This window comes from Rhinolophus sinicus, linkage group LG04 (genome assembly GCF_036562045.2).
Source record: "Rhinolophus sinicus isolate RSC01 linkage group LG04, ASM3656204v1, whole genome shotgun sequence".
Taxonomy (NCBI): Eukaryota; Metazoa; Chordata; class Mammalia; order Chiroptera; family Rhinolophidae; genus Rhinolophus; species Rhinolophus sinicus.
The window spans coordinates 2,337,788-2,355,330 of record NC_133754.1 but is presented as its reverse complement, the minus strand read 5'-3'; the positions used below and the strand labels follow the sequence as shown (position 1 = coordinate 2,355,330).

General features: G+C 42.4%; 1 protein-coding gene across 2 annotated transcripts in view; it reads left to right on the top strand.

Annotated features, from left to right (window-relative positions):
• The window catches only part of CSMD1 (CUB and Sushi multiple domains 1), a 1,601,557-nt gene that overhangs the window by 808,416 nt on the left and 775,598 nt on the right, over positions 1–17,543 (top strand). For both annotated transcript variants that reach the window (XM_074329288.1, XM_074329289.1), the window contains exon 5: positions 10,079–10,286. In XM_074329288.1, coding sequence (XP_074185389.1) covers positions 10,079–10,286 — 208 coding nt within the window. The remainder of the gene's footprint in view (positions 1–10,078; positions 10,287–17,543) is intronic.

Below are 17,543 nucleotides of genomic sequence, written 5' to 3'. Positions count from 1 at the left end.
AGCTGTCTAAAGTTGCAGATTTCTCTAATTGATAAGCCATCCGTAATGTGACTGAAAATGACAATGTCACTTGCCAATGCTTTGTGAAATGTCACACACGATTTTGGTGTTTTTCGTTTGTTTGCTTTTTGTTTTTGTTTTTGTTTTCACTTGCAGACATTCTGCAGCTAATGATGAAAGGGAAGAGAAAGACTAGGACAAGATATAGCTGGAGGGGAGGAGAACGGGAGAAGTCGTGCTTTTCATGGGTGCTTGGAAATTCTGCGATATTTAAAACACAGCTGTGTTTTCATCAGTTTTGTTACAGAAGGAACATTGTAAAATGAATCTTAGATGCTCTGTCATGTCAGGACCGAGCCTTACAAAGTACCATTGAACGGGACCATCTTCGCTTAAGGAATCTGGCTCTAAATTAAGTTTGAATGGCTTTAGACAATTTAGTTTTAAGCACTTTTCTTGCATAGTGTGCAATAAACAATTCCAATGTAAATCTTACCAAAATTAAAAAAAAAAAAAAAAGAGGTATTGAAACTGTATGTCGACATTAGATTATACTCAGCCTGGTCCCCAGGCTTTGCTTCTTCACTGCACTGCAGGCTTCCTGTGAAGCACTTTAAAGCAACAAAAACAATACCTCATTAAATACAATCATGTAACAAGTTTAAAGCGTAATCAAAAGTGCCTCTAGTTGTGCATGATTGTATTCCCTGCAGGCGCTGTATTCAGTTGCAGAGCTGTGTGTCTAGTGCCACAACAAATCCGTACCAAGCAAATGCCACTCGTGGTGACAGGCAGCAGTGGAAGAATCTCCCTTTCAGGACCCTGCTTTATCTCTTAACTAGCTGTGACCTCTGGGGCATGCTATTTTCCTGCAAAGCTTCCAGTTCAGAAGCTATTACATTGAATTAATGCTACTTTTAATCTCTCAGGACTGGTAGCGATTAAAGGAGAGGCTCAAAGTTCTCAATTTCAAAGAGTGAGATTATTATTTTAATCATTGTCAGTGAAGAGCTAGAATGGAGAAGAACAGAGACCGAGGCGGCCAACTCCACCCATACAAAGCTCTCAGAGGCTAAAGTCAGGGAAGATGTTACATTTATTTTTCCCTTATAAAATTATTATTATATCATCTACATTTCAATTTTTGTTTTATCCCCATTATCCTCAAAATGATACGAATTAATAATATTTCTCTCCCCATAATTTAACATAATGAGTGAGTTCAATGTTTACTTCTACACGTAATGCTATAATTAGTGTATCTGTGCATAGAGCATTGATTTTCTCTCTTCTGTTTCATTATTTCCTAAGGATAGACTTCTAGGAGTGGTATTTATGCTTCGCAGACTTGCTGGCATGTTCCATGTGGCATGGAACTTTCACCATGGTGACTCTCGGGTTTGATGATAGTATTTCCTCTTAATTTGTGAGAATTTAGTAGCACTAAAATCCACCCTAAAGTTGCTATCATAGTCTGTTGATTTCCAATAGAATATGCCTGCTTGCTATTTACGTCCATTCATTGGTTCTCTAAGGAACCACGTATCAGGAACCTACAAGATGTCAGGTACGCTTGTCAATCAGGTCAGTAAGCTTTTTCTGTCAAGGGCCAGATAGTAAACCTTTTATGTTTTTCGCCATGTGCTGTCTATTTCAGCTACTGCAGCCAGTCATTGTGAAGCGAAAGGCCCTATGGACAGACCTAAACAAATTGGTGTGACTGTGTCCCAGTAAAACTCTTCACAAAACCAGACACAGGGCCATATGTGACCCATAAGCTGTAATTTGCTTATATTACTTCTTGGTGCTGGGGTTACAAAGTGAACAGAACAGGAACAATCCTAACTTCCATGCAAATAATATTTTAATGGGCGGAGACAGACAACATAAATAAATAAAAACAAATAAGTAAAAACCAAAACTGGAATATGTAATACCCAATTGTAATAAGTGTTCAGAGATGTTTTCATTAAGAAAATTATATTTGATCCATCCATGTTGTTGCAAATAGCAGTATTTCATCTTTGCTTATGGCCGAGTAGTATTCCATTGAGTATATATATCACATCTTTTTTATCCATTCATCTATCGAAGGCCACGTGGTTGTTTCCTTATCTTGGCCACCGTGAATAATGCTTCAGTGAACATAGGGGTACATACATCTTTACAGATAAAAGTTTTCAGATTTTTCAGGTAAATACCCAGAAGTGGATTTGCTGGGTCATATGGTAATTCTAGTCTTAATTTTTTGAGGAACCTCCACACTGTTTCCATAGCGGTTGTACCCATCTATATTCCCACCAACAGTGTATGAGGGTTCTTTTGTCTTCACAGCCTCTCCAACACTTGTTATTACTTATCTTGTTGATAATGCATCTTGAGATTATCATTCTAAGCTAAATAAGTTAGGTAGAAAAAGTCAGGCACCGTATGACTTCACTCATATGTGGGACATAAAACTAAAAGGAACAAAGGAACAAGACAAACAAACAAACAAAAACTCATAGTCACAGACAGCAGTTCAGTGGTTACCAGAAGGTAAGTGTGATGGGGAATGGTAGATGAGGGCAAAGGGGGTCAAATATATGGTGATGGAAGGAGAACTGACTCTGGGTGGTGAGCACAATGCAATATATAGATGATATATCATAAAATTGTACACTTGAGACCTACATAATTTTAATTTGATTAAGGGCTGTAGTGACCAACTGTCCTTCTTTAGCTCCCAAAGTGCCATGTCTGGGAAACCCGTCTTTGGCAAAACCAAGATTATTCGAACCCCTCATGGAGGTGAGAAAGTAAGCCATGTGAGAATATCAGGACGAAGGTCCAGATCAAACAGGCAGCCAGGGCTTTGTTCCTGAGACTAAAGCACATGGTGCGGCCACCAGGATGGCCCGAGCAGAGTGGACAGTGGTGTGGGTCATAGGCGGGAAGGTCAGAGAAGATGGGTGGCAAAGGACGCGAAAGGGCCCTGCAGCCCATGATGTGAACTTGAGCTTCTATCCTGAGCAATAAGGGAAGATCTTGGAGGGTGTTGGGAAGGGGCATCATCTCTTAGAATGGAAGAGCATTACCCTGGCTGCTCTTTTGAGGATGGACTATAAAGTGGGGAGGACAAAGTAGGAAAACCCACCAGGCAGCCATTGCAGCAATCAAGATGAAAGGTGATGTTATTTGCAGAGATATTAGCAGTAAAGTTTGCAAGAAGTGATTGGATTCAGAATATAGTTTAAATAAAGGGCTACTAGGATTTTATGACACAGTGGCTGTGGGATATAAGAGAAACAGAAGAGTCATGGATGATGCTGTGGCACTTTTTTTTTTTTTTTAGAACAATGGAGTTGACTTTTATTGAAATGGAGAAGATTGAAAATTCCAGATTTGGAAAGGGAACGGTGTCAAAAGTTTGATCTGGGAGCTAATAAGTCTGGAACGCTATTTAGACATCTGGGTGGTTATGTCACGTAGGCAACTGGGTACATAAAACTACAACTCAGGAGAGAGGTCTGGAACTGAACCACAAACTTGGGCATTGTCAGCACACAAATGGAATTTAAGTCCATGCAACTGAACTGAAGGAGATCAACAAGGAAATGAGGTCCAAAGACTGAATCTTAATGCACTGCACTAAGCATTGGAGATGGAATGAAGCTGGTGAGGGGGCTGAGAAGAAATGGCCAATAGGATTAGAGAAATCCATGAGAGGAAGGGGAAATATTAGTGAATTAAATCATAGGTATACATTGCACCAGTGTCACATTTTTATTTTTGTGCTATTCTTATGTAAGCTGAAAGCGTTGGTGGAAAATGGGAAGAGGGTACACAGGAGCACTCTGTACTATGTTAGCAACTTCTTGTGAATTTGCTATTATTTCAAGATATTTAAAAAAAGCTTTAAAAGTCTAGTGAAAAAAAAAAGTATTTTAAGGAAGAGGAAATGGATAACTGTCAAATGTTGCTGAGAGCTTACGAAAGATGAGAATCTGTGAGGAGCTGCTGCAGTGAACCGGCAAGGACCAAAGCATGGCTCAAGTGCATTCAAGAGGGGATGCAAAAAAATCAAAGATTGCACTTGCAGCCACTTTTCTGAGGTGTGCTGCTGGAAAGAGGTTTTAAAAAATAAGGCAAGAGTTGGATGTGGAGTCTGGAGTTCGATGTGTTTTAGTCTGTATTTTGAATTATGACCTTAACATCCATCCCTAGCAATAATTCTAAACAAGCAAGGTTTATGATGTCAGCATTCCTTTTAAAACTGTTTCAATGGGGGAAATTATAATGAGTTTGTATGCTAAGAACAATTCTCCAATCAAAAGGGAACGCGATCATTTTGAGACAGGAGGGAGTGGTGCAGCTTTGGCTTAGAAACTTGATCAGGGATAAAAGCAAGAACACACAGTTCGGTGTTGACCCCAGAGAGGAAAACTTGCAGTTCACACAGGAAGGACATTTATGAGCAAAAGTGCAGACGGCTGACGGATATGGTGGTTCTCAATTAGAAACTTTTTTCTTTTGGTGGTTTGTTTCCTGCTGCAATAGACAGAATCACCACGGGAGCAGGACGTGCTAGGAGATGTGGGAAGGTTGAGGAAGTAGGTACGGAATGGCCGTCCCCCAAAAGAGACTGAGCAGATGAGAGAAGTGACGTAGGCCTGCCATCACGAAGGCCACTTTGGATTTGGCCATCTACTTCAGGTTAGACTCACACGCGTGTTTTGTCCTCGGTTTTTCTCCAGCCGCCTTTACCTGCATGGGAGGAAATGTGAATTTGCACCAGACCTGAATCTAGTATTGTCAGTGGAGTTATGGCAAACCGCAAGGGAGTGATTTAAATGATGGCCATGAAATGGAAGGATGGCACGTGACAGATGAGGACATGAGGGGCTGCGGGGAAGGGAAGTGAAAGAGAGAACTGCAGATGTGATTGGGTCCCAGAATTGTTGGTGCGGAGGTGGTTGGGACAGTGGCCTGGATATATGCAAGGCACAGTTCTGAGGATGTGAACCTCATTGGATCAGTGGAAGACGATCATTTGTTGGTGGTGAGAATATAAAGGGAGATGACGGGAATGGGGTTGAGTTGGGGTTGGGTTGATAGAAGAGAGGGGGCGGATGAACTCAGGGACCGAATACAAAGGATGTTCTCGGTGGATGTTGAAATCAGCAGGAACGGAGAAAACTGTAGGGCTGGAGAGTTGGACAGTGCGCCAGGAGCCACAAGTCCCAGGGACCTGGGGGTGCGCCCGGGACCTTGTGAATGACTGTAAAGTAGATGGGCTTAGATTCTGAGGGCAAGAGACCCAAAGCCGGAGCACTTTCGGAAGGGAGGAACAAAAGTAGTCTGGAAGTAGCAATGACACGTGGGCCAGCTGCATGGCCAGGGTTCTTGGCCCATGGAAGCAAAACCTGGACCATTGGGGGCGGATTTCATGATGCATCATCCTCGGAAGACATCAGGTTTCCATAGAGAAACAGGGAATACCTCGGACAGTGGTTGAGATGTAGGACCTTATATTGATAGTTGACCTCGAGTTTCAGAGGAACTAGTGGCAGAGTTTCCAGAGCTTGGGAGGGGTAGAGGTCAGACATGTGAGATGTGGACATCTGTCAGGCAGTGGGGGTGCCCTAGGAGAGCAGGGTTCCTTCCAGTGATGTTAGTACATGAGGAAAATGATTTTATGTTGATATAAAAGGATACTCATGATCGTCTCATAACATAGCACACAACATGAATAGCAGAAGTAGGAATGGAGGTGGGGGTGGTATATATCAGGGCCCCTCTCATTCCAGCCCCTGGAGGAGTGGGAGCCTGACCCCCCTCCCCAGCTCTCTGGGACTCGCTGTTCCCTCCCACAGCCCCTTCACTCCTGGAGAAAGCAGAAAGTACATTTGTGAAGGGGAGTCTTACCCGAAGCAGTAAAACTTCTAAAACCTACAGTGAAATGCTCAAAAGTAATTTAATTCAGTAAACTCCCATTGTGTGACCATTGTATGCCAAGCTGGAGAAAATAATAACTATTATGCTCAAGTAGTTAGTATTGGCTTGCCTTGTTCTAAGCACTCCACAGTTGTTAATTTGTTTAACCCTCACAACAACACTAAGCATAGACACCATACCTGCACTTACAAGGAACCAAACTCAGGCACAGAGAAGAGGGGCACTTGTTACACAAAAGTGGAGAACTCGGATCCAAACCCAGTCTGACTGCCGAGTGTCAGCTGGTACCAGTGTTCTCCACAGCCCCAGGGAGAGGAAGTCAGAGAACATCTCCCAGTATAAGAGATGGAACATTGTGTGTGCGTGTGTGTCTCATATCCTTCCCTGCATATTTTTTATACAATTTTTAAAATCGAAAAGAGCTTTTACATTCAGTGGCATATTCTATGTTTGATAAATTTCATATTCTCACTCAGGACTTGACTGAAGTAATGTCACAGATACTTGGTACACGCTGGATGGTCGTGAGGCTTGGGTACATCGTGCTTTATTTAATGATTTATCTGTTATTAAACATTTAGTTGGTTTCAGTTTTCTTCATGATAAATATGGCAAAGTGTGTCTCTAAATAATGTTTTATTCTGTATTTTCTATTATGCCCTTAAGATACATTTCTGCCAACGTCTATACCCAGGCAAGGTACGTAATAATTTTAGAGTTTAGAATAAAACTTTTAAAAAGTTTTGAAATCCCTTAGGGGAGATGATGCACCATGATTTCTGCTTACATTTGGAATTACTTCCCCCACTTACAGAAATCAGTAGATTCGAACACATCTTTTATTAAAAACTTATCTTCTTCTCGGATTAACTTGATGGCACTCAAACTTTTTTTACTTATAGAATATTTTTTTCAAATGCAAGATTTTGTGAAAACTCAATATATGAAATTGATTTAAAGAAATTGCTCTGACAGAAATTTGGTGTGGGAGCCAAAACCTACCCACTTGACTATATTTTGCTGCTTGGAACCTCTAGCTCCTTCAAACATGTGTCCTAGGAGCACAATTTTTAAAATACGGAACAAAGTGACTCAATAGTGATATTCATCATTTCGTTAAAAAATATTTGTTGCGTGCTAATTTTTATAGTCAAGTATTTACCTGGCAGTTTTGAACCTAACTTAATTTTCTTTCTTCATAATGTGTAAGAAAAAGGGGAGAGAGGGAGAGGATGGAATTTGAAACAGAATTTACTTACTTAAACCCCACCCCAATTTTTGAACTTCCAAAAAAAAATTATTTTAGATAAAGTAAAATTTTGATACATTTTAATCATTTATTAGCATCAATGGATTAAAAGGAACTTACATTGTATTAATATAACTATATTATTTAAATATTGACTAGAGTTAGTTTAATGATTACTTATTCATTTTATTAATGATAGATTTTACTTTGTACATGTGATTTCTGGGTTTACATCAGATGATTAACTATCAAACTTGACATAGTTCTTCCAGTTGCCAGGAAGCTTGCTCATAATCTCATTTTCTTAATGTTTTGCTTTGATTATTTTGCTTCCTCTGCCTGCCTTGACTTTATCTCTTCTTGAAAATGTCTTGCTGCTCTGCTAAGTATAAAAACATTTCTAGACTCCTGGCTTAGCTACTTGTTGAAAATAAACAAAGCAAAACAAACATGCCAACTCTACGCATAGTGGATCGCTACAATGACAAAACTTTATTCTTGGCAATTAACTTTTGCCTGAAATATTGCTCTACTCAGAGTCTTGCTGTAGTTTTTATAAATATTCTGGTTTTGAACATCGCATTTCAAAACACCACATAGTTTTCTAACTAAATTAGCTTAATTTTGGACTTCTACTCTTGAAATAGTATAGTTTGATGCCATGTATATCTCCAGAAATGTATTTTGTTATAGCCCCACCTCTCATACTAGAGATAACCAAATGCAGGCTCATTGTAACTGATATAACTATAGGAAATGCTGGAGTCATTCACTCAATAAGAAGAAGAAAAAGAAAAAAAAGGAAAAAGGAAGGAAAGTTGACTGAGTTCCAGGCAGGCTGCCTCCTTGGAAGGGGAGACACAAGTGAAAAGAGGAGCTCCTTAAACTTGGTGGTCCAATGCTTTGCACATAGTGCAGTGCTAAGAAGCAAAGTAAAACAGGATGGGGAGATACGGAGTGATGGGAAGTGGATCTGTAGTGGTCAGAGCAGGTGGACCCAGGAAGGTGGCTTATAAAGAGACCCAAGAGAGCAGAGGAGAGGCATATCTCAGACAGGATGGTGAGTGCAAAGGCCCTGGGGCAGAACATAACATTAGTAACTGGGTGAGGAAACAGGCGGGTGGAGAGAGTGGACACAGTGGGGTGGGGGCTTGCGTGAGGCCCTGGGGAGGCAATGGGTCAGATCACATATGGACCTCTCACGTCCCAGTAAGGTTTGATTTTAGTCTGAGCGGTGATACGGGAAGTCGGACAGTTTGGGACACAGAATTTTCAGATTCCAGTTAAATTTAAAAGCATCAGTGTGGCTGATTTGAGTGCAAAATATAATGGAGACTGGATGAAAGCAAGAGGATCAGTTAGTTGGAAGTGTTCTTGTGTGCTCACGCGTGTGTACGTGTGTGTGTATAAACAGTATTAAGATGATTGCCAAAAGTCTGTGGCCCAAATTTTCCTAAGTCTGGCTAATGGTGTGTAGTTTTGAAACACCTGTGTATGGCTTTCCAATAGAGTATTTCTTTTCAGTATTTTATTTATGAATGATTACAATAGTATTTAAGAATAATGTATTACTATGTTTTTGCATTATTAGTGTTTACATGAGTAAAGCCTGCTTGTGAAAACACATCTCAGAGATTATAAACATATGAATTTGAAAATATAATTTAGCGTATAAAAGAGTTACATATATCACATATATTTTCCATCAAAATATGAATCCTAGGGTTAGAGGAATGGTATATGAAAATGACGAGAAAGGTTTATTTATTTAACTAATTAATTTACTTAACAGTTCAGGCCTTTATTTGCTCAGAAAGATGTGCCTTTGTTGTTGTTGTTGTTGTTGTTGTTTTAAGAAGGGCGCAGCTCACAGTGGCCGATGCAGGAATCAAACCAGCATCTTCGGTGTTATTAGCACCGTGCTCTAAACAACTGAGCTAACCCTAAGAAAAGCTTATTACATCTATACTGATTTTTAAGGTTCTTCTAAAGAGACACAGTATTTTAGGTTAGAAAATGTAATAGCTGTTTCCTAATTAACTTCATTTACATGGACTTGTTTTTATGGATAAACTGTGCAATGTGTATCAAAAATGAGACCTTTTTCACATACTATGGTAGTAACTCTGATACTTTTAATTAGTTTATTTTACATAAACAGATTATTTAAAGAAAAACACCATGTGTATGAATATAATCTTTCCTTCCTTCCTTCCAAAATCCATTTCTTTTTAAACTAATATTTATTACAATGGTTATTTATATCTTATATGTTTTTCAGTTTACTAACTTTTTAGTCACCACTTTTCCAAGATGTTCCATTTTAAATTTTCATACAACCATTTCCGACTTGGAAACTTTTTGTGAATCAGTGTATCTGTGTTATTATATTAATCAAGAAATTATCCAAAACTCAAAATCAAATGCACATTCCAAACTCCAGGAAATAAAGATTCGGGTGACTACTTCTTTTAACACCATGTTTTTTTTCAAAGCCATGTACCAGTGAATTAAGGAAAGGTGGCCACATACATTTAAGTCTTAAAATGTTACCAATGTATCTCCATCTTCCAAGATTCCGAGAAAATCTTTGAAAACATTGTAAGCTGTGTATGAGTGTCAGGTGTGTGGCATCTATACGTTCCAGGTTTTAGAAAAGCCACACTTTTGCTCTTTCCTGTGATGGCCATTCATTTACTAATGTGATGTTATCATTAGACTTTCGGAAGCCTTTCCATAGAGTGGAATTAAATCCAAAGAAACCCCTTGTCAGATTGGGTCTCGATTTTGGGTTAGGAAATACCTGTCACTGACGGAGAGTGACGCTCTGTAGAGGTCTGTGTGTATGAGACCATCTTGAGAAAGGTGTCCTTTTGCTTCTGTCCCTTCCAGCTGAGGGCGCCTGTGGCGGGACCTTACGGGGGACGAGCAGCACTATCTGCAGCCCCCACTTCCCCTCCGAATACGAGAACAACGCTGACTGCACGTGGACCATCCTGGCCGAGCCCGGGGACACCATCGCGCTGGTGTTCACCGACTTCCAGCTGGAGGAGGGGTACGACTTCCTGGAGATCAGCGGCACCGAGGCCCCGTCCATCTGGTAAGTGCTGGGGCCCGCAGCCCGCGTGGGAAAACCGCGCTCCCGAAATCACCCTCGGCGAGCGTGGGTGCTGTTCTTTGTCTTGCTGTGTTGGTCATGAACGCATCGTCTACCTTGTGACTGATTTCAGTTTCTAAGAGGTCTGTATGCTCCTGTTTGGAGCTGGGGTTCTCGGTGCCTGGGGCGTCACTGGAGCGCAGTGGCCTCCCCTCTGGACGCTTACAAAGCCACACAGGACAGGGCAGCTAAGCGAGGTGAGTGTGGGGTTTGCTCCAGAGCTGATGCAAACTGGATGTCCTTAGACTGTGGACATTTTACAACGTGATGCCACCAATCTTTGCTCTACCCTGTGTCATGTACATGGTTGTCCTGCCCCCCGTGAAGGTGCTGCGTGAGATCACACAGCCGCCTAAGGGGTCACAGGCAAACTATAAACACTGGTCCACACACCCATACAGTCTGTCCCCTGGCGGCCGATCGGTGCTCTGGTGTGTATGATAGTGGAGCCAGGAAAAAAACACAAAAAGGAAAAAAAAAGATCTAATCAATTCCAGTCAATTTACCTTCATCCTGTTGGTTGTAAGAAGAGCTTTAGCTGTGTCTCTAAGTGCAATTGAAATGGGAGAATTCAAAGACTAGATGTTGAAAGGCTTAACTTCTGACTCGAATTAAGTCATTTGTTGTAGGTTGAACTATTTTTTTTAGTGATTTAGTTTCTTAGAGTTTTAAAAATTACATTAGTTTTCTATTTCCGATCTTGATAGATAAGCTAACTTTATTATAGATAGATAGATAGATAGATAGATAGATAGATAGATAGATAGATAGATAGATAGACACACATATATGTATTTATTAAAATTAAGGTAGAATCCAGAGGAAACACTGGCCATTTATGCATTGATAGAAGAGAATATGAAAGAAGTGCTTGTGAATATTTTCGTAGGCTTAAGTTTGCATTTCAGTTCAAAGACAAAGATATCAAGTCTAAGACATGTTATAAATTAGGCCACCTGTTTTAAACCAGTTATTGAAATTGAATTTTATTTTATTTTCCACAACTCAAGACTCAAAGATGGGGGGGTGGGGAGGTCGTATTCATGGATAAATTATTCCCTCACATTAATTGTGCTGTGCTTATGTTCGGTGTTAGTTCAATTAAGAGAAAAATGACCATTGCCTCTATAATCTCTGTTTTACATTTTATGTTTAAATTGAGCCAGTCTGCCTATGTATTTATTTGGTTGTACAGTTTTAACCTTAAACACTCAACAATTTGTTGGTGTTATTGTCTGCCTTATTCTGTGGAACATCAGTTAGTGCAAACAGGTTCTGAGCTGAGAACTGGATGTCCGAGACTCCATCCCAAGTTCAAATAAACCTTGTAACCCAGGACAGGTCATTTAACCGGTTACATAAAATGGGGCTGTGCTGAGTGACTTTTAAATTAACTCACTAAACGTGTCCTGAGTGCCTCTTCTCTGTCAGTCAGTGTGAGAAATACAGTGAGTGAAACAACATTCTCCCAGCTTTAAAATCACACTGTTTCGGTTTTCAGAAAATCACTGCAATACAAAAGCTATGGTGCCTGATTCTCAGAAATTATATGACTGATGGTAAAAAAGGCCTTATTTATGAGCGATTGTAGGGAAAATCGGTATCGATTGATCACCACCCTGGTAAGCTGTCAGGTTGGGAGAGAGAGAAAAAGAAGTGTTTTGATGATGATTGGATGATTTCAGAATCCACGATGAGGACAGCTTTTGTGCCCACACTTAATTTCTGTGAGAAACGAAGCTGTAAGGTGCAGAAGTCCGTATTACAGTCTCTGGCAAAAACTAGGGATGTGAACAGGCCCGTCAGGTGGCAGCCTGGCCCTGCAAAAGGGCTTGTGGCTGCTACATGCCCATCAGGACTCAGACCTGGCAGGCGAGAGAGCCCCCGCCAGGCCACAGGGCGGCGGGCCGGGTAGAGAAGGGCATGTGACTGAGCCTCGCCCACTCCTCTCCTTACCCTGATGGCATCTCGGGTGCCTTCTCTCTCTGCTTCATCTCTGCCCAGACTTGCCCCTGGTGCATGCCTCACAGTACTCTACTATCAGACTCAGAGCGTGTGCGTGGAAGGGGTCATGAGCGAGCTGAACTTGTGTTCTGTCTGAAATGTCACGCGTCACGTGGGGCCTGAGACCAACAAGTCCTAATCTTCAACGTGCAGACAGTATTGGTCTGGCAGCCGGAGATCCTGACCCATCTTCTTGGTGTCTGCATTCAGGCTCGAACATGGTCTCAGCTCTCTGAGACCTGGCTGGGTCTTTGCCAGGGCACCAAAAGAGACGATCTGGGAGCAAACTGCAGAAAATGGCAGTCCTTGGGAACTCCTGGGGGAACTTTTACCCGCGTGCCTTCCGGTGTCATGACCTGGGCTGCCCTGGCTCAGGATGCTTCCTCCCCACAGCCGTTAGTAGCCAGAGAGCAGTGTCACTCATTATATTCTTCTGACAATGTGCAGCGAGCGTCCTGTTGGCTCGGCACACAAGCCCCGCGTGTTGTTATTAGTGCCATCTGCCCGGTGTTGATGCAGAAGCTAAGAGATACCCAGGACAAGAGATGGCAGAGCTAGACCCACCTCAAGGTCTCTGACTCCAAGTTGGGTTTGCTTTTCACTCTCCTCCCGTCCGCGCAGCAAGACCCTTCCTCCTGGCCTGAGCATAACGCCCCGTACTCTGCTTCAGGAATTCTGGTTGGATCCTTAAGCCTTGAGCAGGGACCTACCACAGGGCAGGCAGGCAACTGAAAAGCGATTTTGCCCATCAGTAGACAATTAGGGAAGGCAGGTTTTGGGGGCTGACCGTGAGAACGTACCCTAATTGGAAAAACACAGTATCTACGCATGGCTATAGCATCACCTTGTAAATGGAACTGTCCTTGATCATTTCCTCTTCAATGAAAGGAAAAGTTTTCCTAAATGACTGTTGCAATGTACATGGGCACATTTAAAATACAAAGCAGAATCCCTTGAAATGCCTTTTAAATTATCTACAAATGCATAGTACGGCTTATTTTACAAAGACTGTTATTTTACCATCATTTTAGAGGGACAGTCTCTGAAGTGTTTACTGGTCCAAATTGGCATATTTAAAAGATTTACCCATCCCTGAACTGCAAGAAAAGTATGGAGTAGCCGCGTAGGTGGCTGCGCCCTCCCCCGAAACACAAGGTGACACAGCAGCCACAGTAGGACACGTAGATGGCCGTGAGCAGAGAGAGTACACAAGCACATATACTTTTCCAGTAATCTGTTTTTAAAAGACAGACTATACAAGCAAGGGCATTCTAAGAAGGAGCTACTGGGAAAACTGTTGTTAAGAACAATAATGGGATTAGCCTTATTCTCATTTAATTTGGAGTGAAAGTACCAACTGGGCTGTTTTATGGAAGGGTTGCCATGGCTACAGCCAAGGCAGTCTAAATGTGGGGAATGATGCAATGTGCCAAAATCATCCGTATATTAAATGTGGAGGGGTTGGTAATTGAAACCTAATTGACTGTGCGTACATCAGATAAGGCTGATTTTTTCTTTTTTTTTTTACTAGTCAGATTCTAATAGTGTACAGACTGGCTTTCTATTAATAACCTACTTGAAGAGAAAGCTGCCCTTCCTAGTTATCTGTGCAACATGGTCTAGTGAGTCTGGTTTTTCTTGCAATTAGCAACACAGTTAGCAGTGAAGCTAACCAAGCATTCTTTCCTGCTGAAGTGATTTGATGGTGTCACCTATGACTCATAATGCTGGAAACACCAAGAAGAGAGGGGATTGATTTTACTTCAGAGTTCAGCTACTATGGTTTCTGAATGAAGACATGCTGGTTAAAGGGATCAGGAATATATATACTTGTGACAGGAGGCAACTAAGGCAGCAGTCACATTCTTTCAAATATGCACGATATCGACGAGAATAATTTACCTGCCCTCTTCTGTGACAAGGTGTATAGGGTACAAAAGGACAGGAAACAACAAACAACAGGGGACTTGAAAACGTGTCCCGAGACACACTTCAGTGCATCGTGACTGGGCCGTGGGGACACCCACACCTGAGCACGCTCTTCATGGCCTCTCCTGGCCGGGCGGGCTCCCCAGCCTGCCCCGCCCTCTGAATGTGCCCTTCACCTTGGCCGCCCTCGTGGAGCTGGTCTTCAGTGCAGCACATACTTGATCCCTGCACATCTGTCAGGTCCCCTCCTGCACGTGCAAACCCCACACTGCCCAACTTAGCATTACTTACATTAAACTAATGCTCAGAGTGGCATACAGATGGCAGAACTCTCAAAGTAGCAGCACAAGTAGAACACAGAGTTTGTATAGTCTCCGTCCCTGGAAAACGTCCGTGATGATGAGTGGGGAAATGCACTTGGCAGGTCTGGATTAGACCAGCCTTATCATTTCAAGTGAAAGTCTGTCACTTTGTGATTTCTGTAGGGCTGATGTCGGTCATACTCTAACCAGCATAACTACCCTTTTACCTCTGTGGACACGGTAGGATCACATTTGATGACAATGTAAGTTGTGTAACTGCACTGTTTTGTTCCCTTAACTGGGCACAATTTCACTACTGAATTCATCTAATCAGTGGCTGAAGACAAAAGAAAACCTCACAGAAGCCAGTTGGGGAAGCTGAGTGAGCTTTAAAGGACCCTCAAGGGTCAATTAGCGCCGATGGTGTTTATGCAACTTGTCACTTAATTGGTAATTGACTTGCTGTGTATTTAACTTCTAATGAGGAGTGATTATAGAGGCTCAGGCTCAGTAATAGACCCTGGAATCAATCCTTCTGCTGCCCCTCCAGGTAAAAAGGCAGGAGGCGCTCCCTCCTTCCCCATTTTCTAACTGTTCATTTTGAAATCATTTTACAAACACATCATGTTACATTTGCAAAACCAGCGCAGACAGTTGTTGTGTACCCTGAATCCAGCTGCTCCTAACATTGACCATCTGTGTAATTACGGCATCCAAGGAAGTAACTCTGATGAAAGGTGACGGACGAATGGACAGACCTGGTGTGGATTTTCCTGGCTGCCCGCTGCCATCGTGTCCCTGCTGCAGGAGTCGGTCCAGGGATGACAGGGCGCTAGTTAGGTCTCTCGCCGTCTCCAACCTGTGACTGCTGTCAGTCTTTCCTTCTTCCCCTGACCCACACCTCCCTCTGTTCATAATTCAATCTGCTCACAGTATGTTGGAAAGACAGTGGCCGTGTCCAGGTACACAGGGGAGGCCGTGAGCACTGCCCCCCGACCACCAGCCAAAATGACCAGGGTTCTTTCTTTCGGGTTTTCCACTGTGAACGTAAATTTGCCCTCGTGCTACACAAGCCTTGATAATATTATGTGTGTATAACACATACACATGTACAGTACGTACATACATACACGGGGGTGTCAAACAATGTATACACGTGACTTGTATTCATCTTTTGTTATCAGTATATATTAAGTATTAAAATTTTAATACAGTATTTTTCTTTCTTAAAATGTGTGTACATTTTTTGGCACCCTCTGTGTGTGTGTGTGTGTGTGTGTGTGTGTGTGTGTGTACTGCTTTGCTTCATCCCCTGCACACTAGCTAGAGGTTTAAACATAATTAACATGATATTATTTTAGCCCTTTTCCTAAACCTGTCTTTTAATCAAACTACCTGCTTCCAAAAATAACTTTGAATAAAGTATTTTTTTTAAACCAGACTAAATAATAACAGTCACTGAGTATTTGTGATGTACCAGGCACATGTCCACAATGGCGGCTACTCCATTGTCCCATTTTATAGATGAGAAAAGCGAGGCTCAGAGAGCTGTTTCTTCCATACAGCTACGGAGTGGCAGCGCGGGAATGTAAACAGACCGCCCGAGCTGCATTTCCTCCTTTGTTTAAACACTTCAGGATGATGTTTGTGTGTTAGCTTTAAACCAGGAAAAGAAAAGTAGCATTTTGTACTGTAATGTCATCTTAAACTCACCCCCGGACTCTGGGCCGGTGGCCCGAGGGGAGCATGCGGCGGCTGCAGCCTGGATGCAGCCCCATTACCCTAGGGTGGTGTCACCATGAGCCTCCCGTTGGAAGTATTTTCTGTTACCAGCCGCGAAGTAAGGGAACAAACCTTGACACACTATGTGTTGGAGTATAAACACGGTAATGGGGTAATGGATACGAGCAGGGTTCTGAAACGAGGCCTAAACCACAGGTCTGAAGTTTCCGTGGAGAGAGGTCCTAACAGTGTCAATATCATAGTAAGGCTTCCATACACAACAATGACCCTTTTAAATTGTAGGTCGGTGGGGAAAACAGGGGCCAGCCCAGGTCATCCCAAACCCTGGTCACCCCCACTCTAAAACTCAATGAGGTGATAAAGGGACATTTCTCTGATAACAACTGATTCTATGGAACAGAGACTTACGTACCGATCCATGACTATTCCTCGCCCAGCAATCAAATCCGATTTATGTTACCCGAGCCCATGAGGTGACCACCTCCGCAATGCCATGGCACAGCCAGCTTCCCCTCCACCTACCTCAGGTGTACCTTTCCGAGGCTCTCATTTCCACCCCTCCCTTCCGCCTGAGACGCACCATCCTTAGTAGGTGCTGAAGGAAGGTCCTTCGGCTGGAATTTACCTGGACCAGGAAAGCGGAGCCCAAGGGCCAGCATAAGCCTTGGCTGCATTTTCAGGCTCACAGGCTGTCCACCCCCGACTCCCTCCCAGGCACTTACCTGCAAGGGGAAGGTCTAATGGCACTCAGACTCCTTCCTAATGAGAGTGAGGAGTTCACCATTTTACTGCTAGGAATTAAGCCCCACTTTCACCATTGCGTCTGAAATCAATACCCAGAATTTCAAATGTGCAAGACTGATGATGTTAAAAACTATTTTAATTAATAAATATTTTGAATAGAGGAAATTTATATAATTTATTTAGCAGTGGTAGTGCTGGATACACTAATATTTTACATTTAGGACTGCATGTGACATGGCCAGACTAAGAGGTAACCCATGAGCGAGAAATAAAACATCCCTGGTTTCTAACATGGTATCAAATCAATTGGGAAGGCAATTAGCCCAGGGACAGTCCCAGGAAAACCCAAGGTCCTGGTCTGAGCCCCAGTCAGTCAGATGCCACATCGCAGAGACCACAGCTCTGCTGTAGCATTTCTCTTGTCATGTGACATACCCAGCACTTAACCTTATTTTATTGAAAAATGCATTTCCTGTGA